Source organism: Pelophylax lessonae, assembly GCF_965119305.1.
Source record: "Pelophylax lessonae genome assembly, chromosome: 7".
NCBI classification, from domain to species: domain Eukaryota; kingdom Metazoa; phylum Chordata; class Amphibia; order Anura; family Ranidae; genus Pelophylax; species Pelophylax lessonae.
The window spans coordinates 43,734,167-43,755,767 of NC_138774.1; the positions used below are offsets into that span (position 1 = coordinate 43,734,167).

Consider the following 21,601-nt stretch of genomic DNA (forward strand, 5'->3'; position numbering starts at 1 on the left):
CCCAGTGCTCTTCAGTCCACTCCCCAGTGCTCTTCAGTCCACTCCCCAGTGCTCTTCAGTCCCCCCCCCAGTGCTCTTCAGCCCCCCCCCCAGTGCTCTTCAGTCCCCCCCAGTGCTCTTCAGCCCCCCCCCCGGTGCTCTTCAGTTCCCCCCCTCCACTCTGTGCTGTTCAGTCCCCCCCCTCCACTCTGTGCTGTTCAGTCCCCCCTCCACTCTGTGCTGTTCAGTCCCCGCCTCCACTCTGTGCTGTTCAGTTCCCGCCTCCACTCTGTGCTGTTCAGTCCCCCCCTCCACTCATTGTAGCAAAGTGTAATTTCTTCAGTGTTGTCACAAGAAAAGATAGAATAAAATATTTACTAAAATGTGAGGGGTGCACTTTTTTTTTTTGAGCGTGGGGGCGGGCGGACGGATGGACGGACGGAATCTTGGGTGAGTTCCCACACTTTTTTTCCCAGGACTTGACCCCCTGCTGCCAGCCCATGATCCCAAATTACTACATGTGAACAGGGCCTTAATGACATTGACTAAGGCTGGGCTGAGTCTCCCATTGCTGTTGTGATACTGTTGTGTTTCCCGGGTGCACCGCATTTTAAGTATCTTCTCTTTTTCTGTATGTATGGATTCTGCGGTGTCTGCAAAGTACCACTTCTCTTGTCCCGTATGCCTGTTTAATAAAAAATCAGTGTGTGCTTTGCTGCTTCCTTCCACAAGATGGTGCCCTTTGCATCTGCCTAGTAAAGATCCCAAATTGCTACATGTGAAAAGTCAGGGCCTAACAGACTAACACAACAGCAATTATGGAGGCCCTGGCCTCAATGTATTTTATAGGTACAAGGAAGCCCAGGTTTTGTTTAACCATGTCTCTTAGACCCTCCCACTCCAATGTTTTGCTACACCCACTTTTTTGCTGCAGTGCTCACTTCCTCCCTGTCATGTCCCTCATTCTCGGAAGCTCAGAATTTGTGAGGTATGTTCGGTATGTATGAACAATGCACAGTGCCGCTTCTCTTGTCTGGTATGCCAGGTTAACGAGAAAATCAGTGAGTGCTTCCTTCCACAATATGGTGCCATTTGCACCTGCCCAGTAAGATTGGTTATTACAGTGCACCAACCTGTGGGCAGTCCAATGGCTGAGGGGGGGACACAATAGCACAGATGGGGAGATCGCTGTACTAACACAGCGAGTTTTAGTACAGTGATTTTTCAGTTTTTTTTCCTTCAGCCAGTACCCAGCTTTAGGCTGGACAATAGCCAACCAAAATAGGCAATGTTCATATGTTCATAAGAACTGGAAGAAGGCAAAACTGAAATCGGACTCAATTTTCAAGAGGATCAGAGAAAATAGAATTAAGAATATGATTGCCCTCAAGGGGGTCGTGCTACCTATGTAACTATGTAGCAGGAGCTACAGAGTATAAAAGAGAAGATAGGTGCATCTAAGTGTAGCAATATGGGTACATTTAATGAAGGTACAACATTTTGCAACTCACATGGTTGATGATTAAAAGAGGCATATCTAAGAATGCAGGCAGCTGGGGTAAAGCTGTCCACACAGACCGTCCTCCTCATCACTGGCTCTCACCGCCGTCAGTCTGCAGCTGTGACGGGAAGACTACCTTGCAGTAGAGCGATCTGAAAGTGAGGCTTGAAGCTCTTGTGGAGTGCAGTGTAGAAGGGATGACATCGATGGCGGTGAGAAGGATGGTGTATGTGGACAGCTTTACCCCGGATGTCTGCATACTTAGATGTGCCTGTTTTAATCATCAACTATGTGAGTTGCTAAATGTTGTACTTTCATTAAATGTAACCATATTGCTACACTCAGAGGCGCATCTCTTCTCTTTTATACTCTGTAGCTCCTGCTGCATAGTTACACGTGATGCTACTTGTATTTCAAGACATCCCTTGTTTATCAAATCAAAATGTATTAAAAAATTTACCATGACTTGCAAAACGCTATAAAACCAAGTTACTCTCAAGTTACTATCCAAGGTTTTACTGTATTATGCAAGCATATTTTAATAGCCCTGCATTGATTTATGTATATTTTATTTGGGTTATATTTTCAATTCAGGTGCTGGCAGCTTAGCATTTAAAGGGTCTATTAGGAGCGCAGAAGGTTCTCATTAGATAAATATTTTTTAGCAAACTTCTTTATTTGTGCTGTCAAAGAGGAAGCTACAGTTGCCTATTCTGTGCTTTGCACGCCACATTCCCATTGTACACCATCCCGGTCATGTGGTGTAAACCATCTACACACAGGCCGTCTGTTCAGAAAAGGTCATAATCCAAAATCAGCAGAAGTGAAAGAGGTTAAAAAAAAAAAACTACTGTATCAAAACACCTAAATGTCTAAAGAAAAAGCAGTTCATGTTATCCAAAATCAGATTCAGAACAACATTTTTATTTCATTCTACAACTGCAGTCCAGATAATTGGAATGGAGATCTATGGGAGCAAGAATTTTAAAATGGCTAAAACTGTTTAGGAACTACCCTATCTTCTTTACCCTTTCCTTATGTCCTTATACACTGCTAAAAAAAAATTAAAGAAACACTTTTATAGAATCAAATCAATTAAACTCCGGGAATATTAATGTGGTCAGTTAAGTAGCAGATGGGTTTGTTAATCAGTTTCAGCTGCTTTGGTGTTAATAAAATGAACAACAGGTGCACTAGATGGGCAACAATGAGACAACCTTCAAAACAGGAATGGTTTTACAGGTGGAGGCCACTAACATTATTTTTCCCTACTCATCTTTTTTAACTGTTTTTTTTATTAGTTTTGCATTTGGCTATGGTCAGTGTCACTACTGGTAGCATGAGGCGATACTCGGACCCTATAGAGGTTGCACAGGCAGTCCAACTCCTCCAGGAGGGCACATCAATATGTGCTATTGCCAGAAGGTTTGCTGTGTCTCCCAGCAAAGTCTCAAGTAAATGGAGGAGATTCCTGGAGATTTGCGGTTACTCTAGGAGAGCTGGACAGGGCTTAAGCCATCAGCAGGACCGGTATCTGCTCCTTTGTGCAAAGAGGAACAGGATGAGCACTGCCAGAGCCCTACAAAATGACCTCCAGCAAGCCACTAGTGTGAATGTCTCTGACCAAACAATCAAAAGCAGACTTCATGAGGGTGGCCAGAGGGCCCGACATCCTATCGTGGACCCTGTGCTTACTGCCCAGCACTGTGGAGCTTGATTGGCATTTGCCATTGAACACCAGAATTGCCAGGTCTGCCACTGGCTCTCTGTGCTTTTCACAGATGAGAGAAAGTGCACCCTGAGCACATGTGACAGATATGAAGGGTCTGTAGAAGCCGTGGAGAGCGTTATGCTGCCTGTAACATCGTTCAGCGTGACCGGTTTGTGTTATTCTTGTGTTAAAGCCTTTGAATTAAGCCCAGTATAAGCTCTCCCACCTTATGTATCCCTCCCTATGTTCTAATAGATTGTAAGCTCTTACTGTATATGTTCTGTTTTTCCTAATTGTATTCTAATAGACTACAACCTCTTTCACCTTCTGTATCCCTCCTCTATAGAGTTGGGCAAACAGAGCCAAGCAAAAGTTTGTCCTGAACCTGTTTGGTGAACAGCCGAACGCCCCACAATGCACTGCGTGCTACATAGTGCATAGCTAGTTGTTAAGGAGCGGGCTGGGAAGCCAGCTGCTGCATCCTTAAAGCGGAGTTCCGGCCACAAAAACGTTTGGGGATAAAAATACCCCCCTAATCCTGAGATATCCCCATTTACACTAATACTATTCCCACATTACAGTAGAGTACAGTAAATGAATATAGATAAAATCTTACCTTTAAAATTGATTGAAGAGCGCGGCCATCTCCGGTGTGGGCGTCTGAAGCCGATGTGTCCCCCGTTGTGTCCTTCTTCCTGGTTTCAGCTACCCAGAATGCCGATCGCAATCAGAGTAGCGGCCGGCCATTCCCACTGCATCCTGGGATGGATGACGCACATCTCTCAGGACGCAATGCGAAACCGGAAGTGACGTCCGGGGCCGTGGCCGCAGAAGGAGGAAGTCGGACAGAGATGCCCCTAAAATAAGGCAAGTGACGCCCAAAAAAAAAAAATGTCCAATTGTTTTTTTACTTGCTTTTCCCTACACGAATCAGAAAAGAAAAAAAAGAGGCCGGAACTGCGCTTTAACAACGGATGAATCACCAGCTGTCAATGGGCTTCCCCCCGACAGCTGAATGAAAAATAAAACATTGCCGGCAATAGAAAAAAGTGAAAAGAAAAAACGGCATGGGAGTCACCCCCAATCCATACCAGACCCTTATCTGTGCATGCGGCCCAGCAGGTCAGAAAGGGGTCACCACCCAGGGTTGTCAGAAAGAGGCCCTTGTCACCATCAACATGGGGATAAGTTGCTTTGGGGTGGGGGGCAGCCCCACAGCACCCCACCATGTATAGGGCATATGGCCTGGTATGGTTCAGGAGGGGGGTGCTCGCTCGCCCCCCCCCTTTCCTGACCTGCTGGGCTACATGCACGGGTCTGGTATGGATTTTGGGGGGAACCCTACTCCATTTTTTTTTTAAATTTTGGCGTGAGGTTCCCCTTAAAACCCATACCAGACCCAAAGCCGTTTTTTTTAACATTTTTGCATTGTGGGCAATGGTATTGTATTGCTGGCAATTTAAATGTAATTTTTTTTTCTTTATAAGTCAGTTTTGCTACAGCAGGTTCTTTACACAGTATAGATGTGACACATTATAGCCAGACTAAGGGGACCCCCAGGCACTATATTTAAAGGATTTTTTCATTTTTATTGTTTCAATTTAAGCATCAATAAAATCACTGCTCCTATAAAGACAATCTTTTTTAAAAAAAAATGTTTGCAATGATTCATGTCCCCCAGGGCAGTACCCAGACCCCCATACCATTTTATGGCCAATTACTTGCATATAAGCCTTCAAAATGGGCACTTTTGATTTTCCAAGTTCAGATCTCATAGACTTTAATAGGGTTCCCGGTTCGGGGCGATTTTGCATTGTTCGAGAGTTCTGGTGCGAATGGAATCGGGGGGTGTTTGGCCCAACTGTACTCCTCTATACCCTATTAGATTTTAAGTTCTTGTACCTCTTGTATCTCTTTCCTGTAATTTAATTATGTACCCACCACTCCCCTCCTGTTTGTGTCGCCTATTGCAGTGTAAGCTCTTTTGCATCATTCCTTTGTACTCTAACAGCCTGTAAAGACTTGTGATCAGGACACCTTTCAATTTGTTAAATATTACAAAATGTTTATTTTTTTAATTAAAAAAATATAATCCTACTTTATGTGTTGCCTGCCTCCTGCTTGCTTGACTGCCATCAAAAAAGAAATTGCACATACAAAAGCAAATGGACAATCATAGATTTTACTATGAAGCCCCACTAGGGTCGAGACATGGCAAAGGAAGACAAGCCTGTGGAGTGCTTCAGTTTACATGGTTTCAATAAAGTTGTTGATACATTGACAATTGATGGAGGACATCATGGTATTGCTTACTTTTGCTGACCTATTATGGGAGCCAATCGGGCCTGGAATGAGCATTGCACCTGTGACAGGCTGTAGGACGGTGGATCAACGTCAAGAGGGCATTTCTGCATTGCTCCCCAGCAGTGCTAAGTAAGGAAGACAATAAATGGGAAGCGAACTACATGTAATGAGACAACTTTGATTTGACATTATTCCTTAAATTTCAGGTGGCCAGCAATGGTTGCGCCCAAAAGCTACATGGCCATAGATGTGGCCCATTTTTCCTGCAGGTCTAGTAGGAGAAGGGAAGACAGATGGAACCAAAGGCATGTTGTTGAATAAATGAAGATCAAAGTCTATTAGCTGTCAGCTTGTTTCTGCAAGAAAGCACAGTCTGGGCACAAGATCCATATAGAAAATTTCCATTTCCACAGTTCTTTTAACTGCACTTTCCTTCACAGGTTGTTCCTCTCCGCAGTTGACCCAGTGATGGCTGTGTACATCCTAAAAAAGGAAAATTAGATTTAGCAGCCTTTATAATAGCTGTCATTATCTAGTATCTAGCCTTGGAACTGGCAGGATATCTATAGATCCCATCAACTGGGTCCACACAACTTTACAGTTATTATTACCAACCACCAGACCCACAAATATTACTCCAGCTGCCATGGGCCAATTGAAGTCTGTTGGTTTGTCGCTCTAATATACAGTATGCAACCTTTCTCAGTGTTGTACCAAAATCGTAGAGCTCAATAAATACTTTAAATAAAATCAGTATATGCAAATGTCAGACTTTCTTGAAGCAAACCTGTGCTTTTTCCAAGCATACTTTCCAACATATTTGTCCCAGTTCCCATGTCACTGTCACCCCTACAGGAGCCCATACTAAATATTCCCATCTTATGGACAGTCCCACCCAGATCAAGCCCACTTTCTGGGTTCTTCTGCCCAGATCATGCCCACTTTTTAGGTGATCCCACCCCTAATTTTGCAGAAACCACTTACTTACAGCTGCAACCTCCATTAATACCCTTTTTTTATTTACTGTACATGTCCAGTAACTTGAATAAGGAAGATGCTGTGATCTCAGGAGGCAGCCAAGGACATCGCATCATCAGGAAAGAACATTCAGATGTGGGACTGCTCTGCAAAATAGTATGCCCATGCACAACTATGCAATAGGAGGTTCCATTTAATGCTTCTCTTCCTGGCAGCACATACATACATATATTCTCCATTCACCAGACAGGAGAGAAAAAAATCTACATAGAACACCTGGATTAGGGGAGCATGTTGTTCACTCCCTCACCCCCCTTCCCCTGGTGATTGGCTCAACACTGTCATATGGGGGGATGTAGACAGTCCTCAGCCCTGTGTAAGTTCCAAAGTGAATGACCTGAAAAACTTGGTTGAGCGGGGTAGGGTTAGTAGAATACATGGAGGGGGGCTGGGAATGGGCATCAGAGCTAAATAAGTGTGTCTGCTTTAAAAAAAAGTGGTTACACTTTAAAGAATAACTCCGCTTTTATGGAAAAAATATACCAAATAAAAATAATAATATAGCATAATATTATAGCATATAAAATTGTTAGACAAACCATAATGTAGTTTAATATTGATAAAAATTACATTTCTTTTTCAATCTGCAGCAGCTGTAATTTTCTGTAAAATGTAATACAATATGGCAACCCGGAAGCATTCTGAACACCACTGGTGTACTGCGGCCCTGTGTAACTGGAAGTGGCAGACTTACTGTGTGCTACTTCCAGTGGTGTCACTAGGGTTGGTGTCATCTTTTGCAGTAAAACATGGTGTCACTCCCCATCATAAAAATTATTTTCTGTTTTCTGAAAGTGCACCAAAGATGCAGCATGTGGGACTTTTGGTGTGCTTTCAGAAAATGCAGAAAAAATGTGCAACCTAATATAAATCTACAGGACTGCAGCTATAACTGAGGGTAAAATGTAGGAAGACTCCCTTTACATTACACAGCCCCCGTACCTCTGGACTCCTTTACATTACACAGCCCCCGTACTTCTGGAACCCTTCACATTACACATCCCCCCTACCTCTGGACCCCTTAAAATTACACAACCCCCATACCTCTGGACCCCTTCACAATCCACAGCCCCCATACCTCTGGACCCCTTCACAATTCACTGCCGCTGCACCTCTAGACCCCTTTACATTACAGCCCCCCCCCCACACCTATTGACCCCTTTACATTACACATCCCCCCCACACCTCAGGATCCCTTTACATTACACAGCCCCCCCCATACACCTATCGCCCCTTTACATTACACAGCCCCCCCACACCTCTGGACCCCTTTTACATTACACAGCTCCCCCACACCTCTGAACCCTTTATATTACACAGCCCCCCTAAGGGCCCCTTTATATTACACAGCCCCCCATGGGCCCCTTTACATTACACAGCCCTCCCCCATAAACCCCTTTACATTACACAGCTCCCTCCCATGGACCCCTTTACATTACAGAGCCCCCCATACGCGCCTTTACATTATCCAGCCCCCCTATGGACCCCTTTACAATATACAGCCCCCCAATGGAACCATTTATATTACATAGCCCCCCCCCCATGGAACCCTTTACATTACACAGCCCCTGCACCCCCATAGAGCCCCTTACATTTTGCAGCCCCCCATTGGAGCCCTTTACATTACACAGCCCCCCGCCCCCTCCCCCTAATGGAATCCTTTACATTACACAGCCCCCCCACCCCGTGGAACCCTTTTCATTATACAGATCCCGCCCTCCCCATGGAACCCTTTACATTACACAGCCCCAGCACCCCCATAGAACCCTTTACATTATACAGCCCCCGCCCCCCATAGAACCCTTTACATTACACAGCCCCCCCCCCATGGAACCCTTTACAATACAAAGCCCCCACCCCTCCCCTTCCTACCTTATTAGGAGGAGAGCCGAGTAGGAGGCACTGTGTTTAAAGCAGAATGGTGGGAGCTGACGAAGATAACTTTGCTAGTTAATGAGCAGGTGATTGGTTGCAAGGGGGTCCTAGCGCTGGTAAGTCTCTCTCTTCTATTTGGCTTGAAACAATTCCTCCTGCTTCACTATTCTGTGCCAATGAGCGGCGGAGGCAGTCCAGCTGCCAGCCCCGGGTGTCAGCCTGGTGCTCCCTGACACTCCCTAAAGTGTGGAACCCAGGGCGGACCCCCCCCCCCCCCCGCACAGTTAGAAAACACCCCCTAGGCTCACAATTAACCCTTTCATCACCCCTAGGTTAACCCCTTCCCTGCCAGTGTCATTATTATTGGTAACAGTGCATATTTTTAGCACTGATTATTACAGTAGTAATGTCACTGGTCCCCCCAAAAGTGTCAAAAATGTCAGCTAGGGGTCCGATCTGTCCACCTCAATGTCGCAGTCCTGCTAAAAATCGTAGATCACCACCATTACTAGTAAAAAAGAAATAAATAAAAAATGACATAAATCTTTCCCCTAAGTTGTAGACGTGATAACTTTTGCGCAAACCAATCAAAATACGCTTATTGCGATTTTTGTTTTACCAAAAATATGTAGCAGAATACAAATTAGCCTAAAAGTTTTGGGGGGCAATGTTATATAGCAGAATGGGAAAATATTGTTTTTTTTTTTTTTGTTTTTCAGAATTGTCGCTCTTTTTTTGTTTATAGCGCAAAAAATAAAAATTGCACAGGTGATCAAATACCACCAAAAGAAAGCTCTGTTTGTGGGGAAAAGGGACATCAGTTTTATTTGGGTACAGCGTCACACGACCCCGCAATTTTCCATTAAAATAACCCAGTGCTGAATAGCAAAAATGACCTGGTCATTAAGGGGGCAAATCCTTCCGGTCCAGAACTGGTTAATAGTGTTGAGCGAACACGGACTGTATTATTCGTGTTCGTACCGAATAATTGGATTTTTGTTTCCCGAACACGGACACGGACACTTTACTGTATGTTCGGGTAAAAAATCCGTGTTCGGTCGTTTTATTTCCGGGTTTTGCATGTTTTGGCGCTCTTTTCATGGCGGGCTTTCAACAGCCAATCAACAATCGTTTAACTGGTGTGCCTTAAGCTATCCCAGCCATGCCTGCAAATGTATGAGTAGCTGTGATTGGCCGTCTGAAGCATGTGACCAAGTCTTTATAAGTTCGAGGCAGCCGCAGCGGCGTCATTCTGTTGCTTAGCTCAGGGACAGAGCACACATACGTGCTGGCTGCTGATTAGGGAAAGACAGGCAGGAAAAACAAATTGGTGTCCGGATAGAATTTAGGGTCAGGTCGGAGTGTTTAGGCAGGGCGAGTTGTAGGCATTTTAGGGATAGAGTCTGCTGAATTATAGGGTCAGTGTGTTCTACAAACTACAATCGATATTGCTGTGTGGGGTGGGGTCTGCACTTAATCCTGATCTACGATCTCTTCTCAATCCTGTTAGGGAGAGGCTGCTGCTGAATTATAGGGTCAGAGTGTTCTACAAACTACAATCGATATTGCTGTGTGGGGTGGGGTCTGCACTTAGTCCCGATCTACGATCTCTTCTCAATCCTGTTAGGGAGAGGCTGCTGCTGAATTTTAGAGAAAGTGTGTTCTACAAACTACAATCGATATTGCTGTGTGGTGTGGGATAGGAGATAGGCAGGTGTCAGTGATCCACATCCATTTTTCTGTGTGTGGGCTGCAGTGAACACAATTTTTTTGGGGTGCAGGGAACACAATCTTTGTGGGGTACAGTGAACACAATCTTTGTGGGGTGCAGTGAAGACAATCCTTGTGGGATGCAGTTAAGACAATCTTTGTGGGGTGCAGTGAAGACAATCCTTTTGGGGTGCAGTGAAGACAATCATTTTGGGGTGCAGTGAACACAATCTTTGTGGGGTGCAGTGAACAAAATCTTTGTGGGGTACAGTGAACACAATCTTTGTGGGGTACAGTGAACACAATCCTTGTGGGGTGCAGTGAAGACAATCCTTGTGGGGTGCAGGGAACAAAATCTTTGGGGGTACAGTGAACACAATCTTTGTGGATTACAGTGAACACAATCTTTGTGGGGTGCAGTGAAGACAATCCTTTTGGGGTGCAGTGAAGACAATCCTTGTGGGGTGCAGTGAACAAAATCTTTGGGGGGTACAGTGAACACAATCTTTGTGGGGTACAGTGAACACAATCTTTGTGGGGTGCAGTGAAGACAATCCTTGTGGGGTGCAGTGAAGACAATCCTTGTGGGGTGCAGTGAACAAAATCTTTGGGGGGGTACAGTGAACACAATCGTTGTGGGGTACAGTGAACACAATCTTTGTGGGGTGCAGTGAAGACAATCCTTTTGGGGTGCAGTGAACACAATATTTGTGGGGTACAGTGAACACAATCTTTGTGGGGTGCAGTGAAGACAATCCTTGTGGGGTGCAGTGAAGACAATCCTTGTGGGGTACAGTGAACACAATCTTTGTGGGGTGCAGTGAAGACAATCCTTTTGGGGTGCAGTGAACACAATCTTTGTGGGGTGCAGTGAACAAAATCTTTGTGGGGTACAGTGAACACAATCTTTGTGGGGTACAGTGAACACAATCTTTGTGGGGTGCAGTGAAGACAATCCTTGTGGGGTGCAGTGAACAAAATCTTTGTGGGGTACAGTGAACACAATCTTTGTGGATTACAGTGAACACAATCTTTGTGGGGTGCAGTGAAGACAATCCTTTTGGGGTGCAGTGAACACAATCTTTGTGGGGTACAGTGAACACAATCTTTGTGGGGTGCAGTGAAGACAATCCTTGTGGGGTGCAGTGAAGACAATCCTTGTGGGGTACAGTGAACACAATCTTTGTGGGGTGCAGTGAAGACAATCCTTTTGGGGTGCAGTGAACACAATCTTTGTGGGGTGCAGTGAACAAAATCTTTGTGGGGTACAGTGAACACAATCTTTGTGGGGTGCAGTGAAGACAATCCTTGTGGGGTGCAGTGAACAAAATCTTTGGGGGGTACAGTGAACACAATCTTTGTGGGGTACAGTGAACACAATCTTTGTGGGGTGCAGTGAAGACAATCCTTTTGGGGTGCAGTGAACACAATCTTTGTTGGGTACAGTGAACACAATCTTTGTGGGGTGCAGTGAAGACAATCCTTGTGGGGTGCAGTGAAGACAATCCTTGTGGGGTACAGTGAACACAATCTTTGTGGGGTGCAGTGAAGACAATCCTTTTGGGGTGCAGTGAACACAATCTTTGTGGGGTGCAGTGAACAAAATCTTTGTGGGGTACAGTGAACACAATCTTTGTGGGGTGCAGTGAAGACAATCCTTGTGGGGTGCAGTGAACAAAATCTTTGGGGGGTACAGTGAACACAATCTTTGTGGGGTACAGTGAACACAATCTTTGTGGGGTGCAGTGAAGACAATCCTTGTGGGGTACAGTGAACACAATCTTTGTGGGGTGCAGTGAAGACAATCCTTTTGGGGTGCAGTGAACACAATCTTTGTGGGGTACCGTGAACAAAATCTTTGTGGGGTACAGTGAACACAATCTTTGTGGGGTGCAGTGAAGACAATCCTTGTGGGGTGCAGTGAACAAAATCTTTGGGGGGTACAGTGAACACAATCTTTGTGGGGTGCAGTGAAGACAATCCTTGTGGGGTGCAGTGAACAAAATCTTTGTGGGGTACAGTGAACACAATCTTTGTGGATTACAGTGAACACAATCTTTGTGGGGTGCAGTGAAGACAATCCTTTTGGGGTGCAGTGAACACAATCTTTGTGGGGTACAGTGAACACAATCTTTGTGGGGTGCAGTGAAGACAATCCTTGTGGGGTGCAGTGAAGACAATCCTTGTGGGGTACAGTGAACACAATCTTTGTGGGGTGCAGTGAAGACAATCCTTTTGGGGTGCAGTGAACACAATCTTTGTGGGGTGCAGTGAACAAAATCTTTGTGGGGTACAGTGAACACAATCTTTGTGGGGTGCAGTGAAGACAATCCTTGTGGGGTGCAGTGAACAAAATCTTTGGGGGGTACAGTGAACACAATCTTTGTGGGGTACAGTGAACACAATCTTTGTGGGGTACAGTGAAGACAATCCTTGAGGGGTGCAGTGAACAAAATCTTTGTGGGGTACAGTGAACACAATCTTTGTGGATTACAGTGAACACAATCTTTGTGGGGTGCAGTGAAGACAATCCTTTTGGGGTGCAGTGAACACAATCTTTGTGGGGTACAGTGAACACAATCTTTGTGGGGTGCAGTGAAGACAATCCTTGTGGGGTGCAGTGAAGACAATCCTTGTGGGGTGCAGTGATCAAAATCTTTGTGGGGTACAGTGAACACAATCTTTGTGGGGTGCAGTGAACAAAATCTTTGTGGGGTACAGTGAACACAATCTTTGTGGGGTGCAGTGAACACAATCTTTGTGGGGTGCAGTGAAGACAATCCTTTTGTGGTGCAATGAAGACAATCCTTGTGGGGTACAGTGAACACAATCTTTGTGGGGTGCAGTGAAGACAATCCTTTTGGGGTGCAGTGAACACAATCTTTGTGGGGTACAATGAACACAATCTTTGTGGGGTGCAGTGAAGACAATCCTTGTGGGGTGCAGTGAAGACAATCCTTGTGGGGTGCAGTGAACAAAATCTTTGGGGGGTACAGTGAGCACAATCTTTGTGGGGTACAGTGAACACAATCTTTGTGGGGTGCAGTGAAGACAATCCTTTTGGGGTGCAGTGAACACAATCTTTGTGGGGTACAGTGAACACAATCTTTGTGGGGTGCAGTGAAGACAATCCTTGTGGGGTGCAGTGAAGACAATCCTTGTGGGGTGCAGTGAACAAAATCTTTGTGGGGTACAGTGAACAAAATCTTTGGGGGGTACAGTGAACACAATCTTTGTGGATTACAGTGAACACAATCTTTGTGGGGTGCAGTAAAGACAATCCTTTTGGGGTGCAGTGAACACAATCTTTGTGGGGTACAGTGAACACAATCTCATACTTCTGAAGATTTGAGGGTGCTGCCTGTTTCATCCTCCTCCTCCTCATCCATCCTTTTAGGGGTACAAACAATAGTAATTGGGGCCTAGTGTGCTTCTGTACGTGTGAAAAACATACACTTTTTTTTGATCATATTTCCTATTCCGCTATTCAATAAAAACCTTTGGGAATCAATTAAATTGCGGGATAGTCTGTGTCGGTATGTGTGAGATCCACCTTTCCAAGTTTTTGGGGTTCATCTCATACTTCTGAAGCTTTGAGGGTGCTGCCTGTTCCATACTCCTCCTCCTCCATCCTTTTAGGTGTACAAACAATAGTAATTGGGGCCTAGTGTGCTTCTGTACGTGTGAGATACATACACTTTTTTTGATCATATTTCCTATTCCGCTATTCAATAAAAACCTTTGGGGATCAATTAAATTGCGGAATAGTCTGTGTCGGTACGTGTGAGATCCACCTTTCCAAGTTTTTGGGGTTCATCTCATACTTCTGAAGCTTTGAGGGTGCTGCCTGTTCCATACTCCTCCTCCTCCTCCTCCATCCTTTTAGGTGTACAAACAATAGTAATTGGGGCCTAGTGTGCTTCTGTACGTGTGAGATACATACACTTTTTTTGATCATATTTCCTATTCCGCTATTCAATAAAAACCTTTGGGGATCAATTAAATTGCGGAATAGTCTGTGTCGGTACGTGTGAGATCCACCTTTCCAAGTTTTTGAGGTTCATCTCATACTTCTGAAGATTTGAGGGTGCTGCCTGTTCCATACTCCTCTTCCTCATCCTCCCTTTAGGGTAGGAAAAAATTTAATCGGGCCTAGTCTGTGTTTGTACGTGTGAGATACACAGTTTTTTATCCTATTACGCTATTCAATACACACCCTTTTGGTGTAAAAAACATTAAATTGCGGCATAGTTTGCATATTTGACTGTGAGATACACCCGTGCGATACTGTTGTTCTTTTGTTCTGCTATTCAATAAAGACCTTTCTAGGGCAAGATCTTAAATTTCAGAAATATGAGGAGAGCGTCAAATAGGGGCCGTGGCCGGGGTCGTGGTGCTGCTGCTAGAGCTCCTGTTGCAAGGAGAGGACGTGGTCGATCTGTGCCAGCTACACGCACAAGTGAAACACCTTCCTCAAGTGTGAGTAGGCGACAGAACCTGCAGCAGTATTTGGTAGGGCATCATACGCCTCTAGAAGTGATGAGGCCAGAACACAGAGAGGCGATAGTAGATTGGTTTACTGCTGACAGTGCCTCCAGTTCCTTCACATTGTCTCCCACCCAATCTACTGCAGAAAGGTCAGAGTTGGCACCTGCAGCCAATGTCCAACCGTCTTTCACCTCACCCCCTTGCAAATCAGGCAAGCAGTCTGAGCCCCAAGCCATACAGCAGTCTCTTATTCTTTTTGAGGACTCTGTCAGCAGGGTTTCCCAGGGCCATCCACCTAGCCCTGCCCCAGAAGTGGAAGAGATTGAGTGCAGCGATGCCCAACCACTTATTTCTCAAGATGAGTACATGGAAGGACCATCACAGCACGTCTCCGATGATGACGAAACGCAGGTGCCAACTGCTGCGGCGTTCAGCATTGTGGAGACCGACAGGGAGGGCAGGGGTGAAGACTGGGTGGAAGATGATGTGGAGGACGATGAGGTCCTCGACCCCACATGGAATGAAGGTCATGCAGGTGACCTGAGTATTTTGGAGGAAGAGGCGGTGGTCGCACAGAGCCACCAGCACAGCAGAAGAGGGAGCAGGGTGCAGAAGCGGAGCGGCCGTGCCCTAGACACTACGCCTGCTACTGCCCAACGCAGCAAGGGAACGAGCGCACCAAAGTCAGCTCAAAAGAGTTCTCTAGCGTGGAAGTTCTTTAGAAAATGTGCTGATGACAGGACACGAGTGGTTTGCACCCTGTGCAATCAGAGCCTGAAGCGAGGCATAAACCTTCTCAACCTGAGCACAACCTGCATGATCAGGCATCTAAGTGCAAAGCACGAGCTGCAGTGGAGTACACACCTTCAAAACCAAGAAACGTCTCTGGCTCATCCTGTTTCCTCTTCTGCTGCAGTCTCGGCCGCTCCAGCCACCTCTGTAGTCATACCGGCACCTGCCACCCCGCAAACAGACGATCTGTCAGCAACACCACCACCTGGGTCACCAACAACCATCTCCACAATGTCCCGTGGAAGTGTTCAGCTTTCCATCTCCCAAACACTTGAGAGGAAGAGGAAGTACCCCCCTACCCACCCGCGATCCCTGGCCCTGAATGCCAGCATTTCACAATTATTGGCTTTTGAAATGCTGTCATTCCGTCTGGTGGAGACGCCCAGTTTTAAAAAGCTTATGTCGGTGGCTGTCCCACAGTACGTCGAGCCCAGCCGCCACTACTTTTCCAGGCAAGCCATCCCTTCCCTGCACAACCAAGTGGGGGAAAAAATCAGGTGTGCACTGCGCAACGCCATCTGTGCCAAGGTCCACCTAACTACCGATACGTGGACCAGTAAGCACGGTCAGGGGCGTTATATGTCCCTAACGGCACACTGGGTAAATGCAGTGGCGGATGGGCCTGAGGCGGATAGCAATTTGGCGCATGTCCTTCCACCACCGAGGATTGCAGGGCGCTTCAGTTTGCCTCCTGTTCCTAACTCATCCTACTCCGCTACCTCATCCTCTACCGCCTCCTCATCCGGACAGCGTAATACCTTCACCACCAACTTCAGCACGGCCAGGGCTAAACGACAGCAGGCAGTTTTACAACTTGCCTGTTTGGGGGACAAACCACACACCGCGCAGGAGTTGTGGAGGAGCATGGAACAGCAGACAAATGAGTGGTTGCTGCCAGCGAGCCTCAAGCCCGGCCTGGTGGTGTGCGATAATGGGCGAAATCTCATAGCAGCTCTGGGCCTAGCCGGTTTGACGCACATCCCTTGCCTGGCGCATGTGCTGAATTTGGTGGTGCGGAGGTTCCTTAAAAACTACCCCGATATGTCAGAGCTGCTGCAGAAAGTGCGGGCCGTCTGTGCGCACTTTCGGCGTTCTCACCCTGCTGCTGCTCGCCTGGCAGCGCTGCAGCGTAACTTCGGCCTTCCCGCTCACCGCCTCATATGTGACGTGCCCACAAGGTGGAACTCCACCTTGCACATGCTGCAAAGACTGTGCGAGCAGCAGCAGGCCATAGTGGAGTTTCAGCTGCAGCACGCACGCGTGAGTCGCTCTGCGGAACAGCACCACTTCACCACCAATAACTGGGCCTCCATGCGAGACCTGTGTGCCTTGTTACGCTGTTTTGAGTACTCCACCAACATGGCCAGTGGCAATGACGCCGTTCTCAGCTTAACTATCCCACTTCTATGCCTCCTTGAAAAAACAATTCGGGCGATGATGGAAGAGGATGTGGCACAGGATGAGGAGGAGGAGGAGGAGGATGAAGAGGTAACATTTCAAAGGCTTTCAGGGCAGTCATTCGCAAGGGGCTCCGAGGGTGGGTTTCTGCACACACAAATGCCAGGAACACAATTGTCCAGCAGGGGCACAGTTCTGGAGGATGAGGAGGAGGAGGAGCTGGAGGAGGAGCTGGAGGAGGAGGAGATGGAACCATGTTCACAGCAGGGTGGCACCCAGGCCAGCTCATGGCCATCACTGGTGCGTGGCTGGGGGGATACAGAGGACACGGACGATACACCTCCCACAGAGGACAGCCTTTCGTCGCCTCTGGGCAGCCTGGCACACATGAGCGATTACATGCTGCAGTGTCTCCACAACGACCGCCGAGTTGCCCACATTCTAACTTGTGCTGATTACTGGGTGGCCACGCTGCTGGATCCCCGTTACAAGGACAACGTACCGTCCTTAATTCACTCACTGGAGCGCGATCGCAAGATGCGCGAGTACAAGCGCACGCTGGTAGATGCGATGCTGCTGGCATTCCCATCTGACAGCGGGGCCACAGTGGAAGCACAAGGCAGAGGAGGAGGAGGAGGAGGAGGTCGCCAACGCAACCAGGGCACCGCCAGCACCTCAGAAGGCAGGGTTAGCATGGCCGAAATGTGGAAAAGCTTTGTCAGCACGCCACAACAAACAGCAGCACCAGCAGCTCAGATGGAACGTCTTAGCAGGAGGCAGCATTTTACCAACATGGTGGAGCAGTATGTGTGCACACGCCTACATGTAGTGAATGAGGGGTCTGCCCCCTTCAACTTCTGGGTCTCCAAATTGGGCACATGGCCTGAGCTTGCCCTTTACGCCTTGGAGGTGCTGGCGTGCCCTGCAGCCAGTGTATTATCTGAACGGGTATTTAGCACGGCTGGGGGCGTTATAACAGACAAGCGCAGCCGCCTGTCCAGAGACAATGTGGACAAGCTCACGTTCATTAAAATGAACCAGGCATGGATCCCACGGGACTTTTCCGTACCTTGTGCAGAATAGCAATGGATACCGACCTTACCCACCCATTGTTCCATTTTTGCTCTTTCTCACTCTTTTGGGGTGTACCCTCATTTAAAATTTGTGAAAAGAAGCAGTGTTGGCTACCTCGTCCTCCTCCTCAGGGCCAGATTAACGTAGGGGCTATTGGAGCTGCAGCTCCAGGCCCCTACCTTTTATATAGGCCCCGGGTTGGCCATATTCACTGTGACCGCTCTTCTGTCACTTGTAAACACAGAAGTCTGGCTTCTATGCTCGCTTCCCAAGGCAGCACCCTCAGAACCTCCCCACACAGCGCGAAGGCCTGACAAGGAGGGACAGTTGCCGATGCATGGATGTGTTTATGGGCTTCAGAGACAGCATCCCATGTTGAATTAGGCATGCATGGCTGCACCCTTCCTTCTCTGGGTGCATGCCAAGGCACGGCCCTTAAGGCCCTTCAAAATCCTCAGCACCAAGACCATGATGCTCTTAATCCGGCCCTGGTCCTCCTCCACCGCCGCTTCCACCTACACCGCCCATAGGTGTGCGCAGCCTATTGCATTAGGGTGTGCACCCCAAAGTTGAAATACACATGCATGTGTTTGCCTACATGTACATGGCCCCGATACATTGCTCTCCCTGCTGGCAAAGAGAAATAGAGCAGAGCAGGTCCGAGGGAGATCTTTCCCATCTCCTCACTGGCAAACAGAGCGATAATGCTATGTGCCCTAGGTGATTAGGGTGTGCCCAGGTACACCCGGCACACCCTGTGCGCACGCCTATGACACCGCCACATCTACCACCACCTCAACCTCCCTCCTACTCCATATGGGCCTCGTCCTTCAGAGATGAAGAACATTGTTTTATTTTTCTGTCTTTTTTTTGTTGTTTTAAGTTATTTCCCTATCCACATTTGTTTGCAGAGCACTTGCCATGCTCTTAACTACGTTTTGCTGCCATTTGCAGCACTCTAGCCCTTTCCATTGGTGTTTTAGAGCCATTTTAGTGCCTGAAAGTTCGGGTCCCCATTGACTTCAATGGGGTTCGGTGTCCGGGAAACGTTCGGTAAAAGTCCGGGACACGGACCCGGACTTTTTTTTAAAGTTCGGCCGAACCCGTCGAACACGGACATCCAGGTGTCCGCTCAACCCTACTGGTTAAATAAAACCATATGTAGAAATAAATCACACGGCCTGATCCTGAAAACCTGCACTTGTGTTTCTTGTTTGCTCTGTGACCTTACCTGTGACGCTTACGGATCACTAACCAAGACAAGCCAGCGGTTAACAAAATGAGTCCAATTAGGATACCTGTGATCATGCCTACTGGAGGTTTCGTTTTTTCTGTACACAGGAAAAGAATGAATAGGATCAGTAACTGGATTCATTTAGCAGAAGAAATACACGATAAACAACAAATAAAAATGAAAAATATACGGTATATACATTCCTGTATCAGGGCTTAGATATGTGTGATTGTGTGAATAGTAATTCTAATCCTTATATATTTTTTTATAATAATCATGTAATGTATTGCTTTTGCACAAAGCAGCCCTGAACTTCCTCTTCTGGGGTCCCCTGCTGGTGCTCTTAGCTCCTCCTCTTCAGTGAGTGCCCCATAGCAAGCGGCTTGCTATGGGGGCTCATGAGCAGGCTTGATCCTGAGCCATGCTGCAGTAGACACAGACAGCCTGGCTCAGCTCCGCCCTCTGAACCCCTGTCACTGGCTCTGATTAACAGCAGTGGGAGTCAGTGGCTGTCTCCATGTCCTGTGAGCAGGGAAAGAGTAGAGAGAGTCAGTGTTCTCATGCACAGCACTAGATCGAAGGTGTTTTTTACCTTAATTCAGAGAATGCAAAAGGGTAAAAAACCTTAAGATTTTAGAACCATTTTAAATGGTCCCTCCATCTCTCTAAATTTTACCATAACTACTTGCCGACCGACTACCGCATATTTACTGCAGCAGGTCAGCTTTAGTGCGCTAAATCGTGTATCTGTATGACATTTTGTGCAATAACCACTGGGTTGCGCCCATGAGCCACATGCTGATTGAACGCAGGGGATGCCAATCAGCAGGTCCGGCAGACTCGTTGTCCACGGGCCACCCGCGATCGCTCCACAGAGAGGCAGAACGACGATATGAGTAAAAAAACCCCGGCTAGAAGGGTAATATAGCGCTTTCTAATGAATAAATATGTCAATCTAAAAATATTAAAAATATTAATCTAAAAACATACGGTATTATATAAATAGTGAAATGCCCCAAAAATGCACAGTAAGACAATATTAAAATGAATATAAATAACAATAGTGCCACGTGAAGTCCAAAATAGTGCAAAAGTGACTATGTGATAGAAAGTCCAAAGTAAAAGTGCCAGGAAAAAGTGCAAGTGCTTGAAGCTGAGTTCTCCTGTGATCCAGGAATTCCAATCACTCAGGTGATTCTCAAAGGGGAATTAAGATGTGAACTCACCAAATGGGATGGGTCTCAACTGTCTTATAACAAAGAGACCAGTAGTGCTTTTAAGACCATCCAGGTCAGGGGCGAGATGACTGCTCGGCTCAGGTCCCTCTAGATCAGGATTCCTCCGAGTATAAATCGTGTTCCCGAGGTCCAGCTGGTATATGGTTGGGGCGTAAAACAACCACCTCAAAGGAGAACTCCACGTGTCAGGAAAGAGAGATGTGTATATCACTGCCTAAAAAACGGGGTTGGGTAGGCCTCTTACCAGATGATGATAAATCTTGGGCCTTAATGTAATCCCTTGATAAGGGCTCTCTCCTTCCTCCACTCCGGGTCTCCTCTGATGTAACTATGATGGGGGTCTCCTGTGGTCTTACACTGTACTCGTTCCTGTTTATTAAGTCCTTCAGATTAAGACAAGCAGGTGCCACAAATACCTAAACCTCTGCACAGGATAGATTGACATATTTATTCATTAGCAAGCGCTATATTACCCTTCTAGCCGGGGTTTTTTTACTCATTCTACCTCATCTATAGCAGCTGCTCTGTTCTGCATTGTCACCCATACTATAACATATTTTAATAGGTACTCCTAGGCGCGAGGCATATTCTTTGAATATACACATTTAGAGAACGACGATATGCCTTGTTTACATTGTGTTAAAAATATGCACTAGATAAATAAGAGCTGTATGTGTGTGCTTTCGTGGGGTGAAGACCTGGATCTAAGTAGACAGTGTATATATATCTGCACCCGGGCAGCACTTGAGAGAAGAAGCAGCTCTATAGAAAGGTGAAGGAAAGAAAACAAGGCTCCTCTAAGTGCAGTATCTTACATTTTATTGAAGTAAAAAGGGTTAAGAACACTTAAAGAAAGTAAGCCAAAACAGGTAGAAGTTTGAGGTACTTTCTCTGAGGCAGAGAGGTTTGCGTGCCTCTGCCGCAGAGAAACTTATTGGATTTATGCACTTGATGCGCTGTCACCCGAAGGCATAAATGAAGAACTTGAAGTTAATAGCTTACTGTAGAATATATTCATTGTAAAGTAATAACTCCCTTTTTTTTCAATCATCATATTTTATATACATATAGATATACAAAATATTTTTAATATTTCTTGAGATATATACATTTTTTCCTTTTTTCATATATTTTTTCCATGTATTATTACTGATTTTATTCATGCTTATAGCACTTTTTATTGTCATTGTATAATATGACTGTTTTATGTACATGCAATACCGTTGTGTAAGCCCGACCTGCTCCCCTCCTTTGGTTGC

General features: G+C 46.4%; 1 protein-coding gene across 1 annotated transcript in view; it reads right to left on the reverse strand.

Annotated features, from left to right (window-relative positions):
- Window positions 1-5,929: 5,929 nt before the first annotated feature.
- Window positions 5,930-21,601, reverse strand: part of LOC309560446 (antigen-presenting glycoprotein CD1d1-like) — a gene marked incomplete at both ends in the record, with an annotated part of 59,431 nt that continues 43,759 nt past the window's right edge. The window contains 2 exons of the mRNA XM_082264079.1: window positions 5,930-5,978; window positions 19,102-19,201. Of these exons, the coding sequence (XP_082120205.1) occupies window positions 5,930-5,978; window positions 19,102-19,201 (149 nt within the window). The remainder of the gene's footprint in view (window positions 5,979-19,101; window positions 19,202-21,601) is intronic.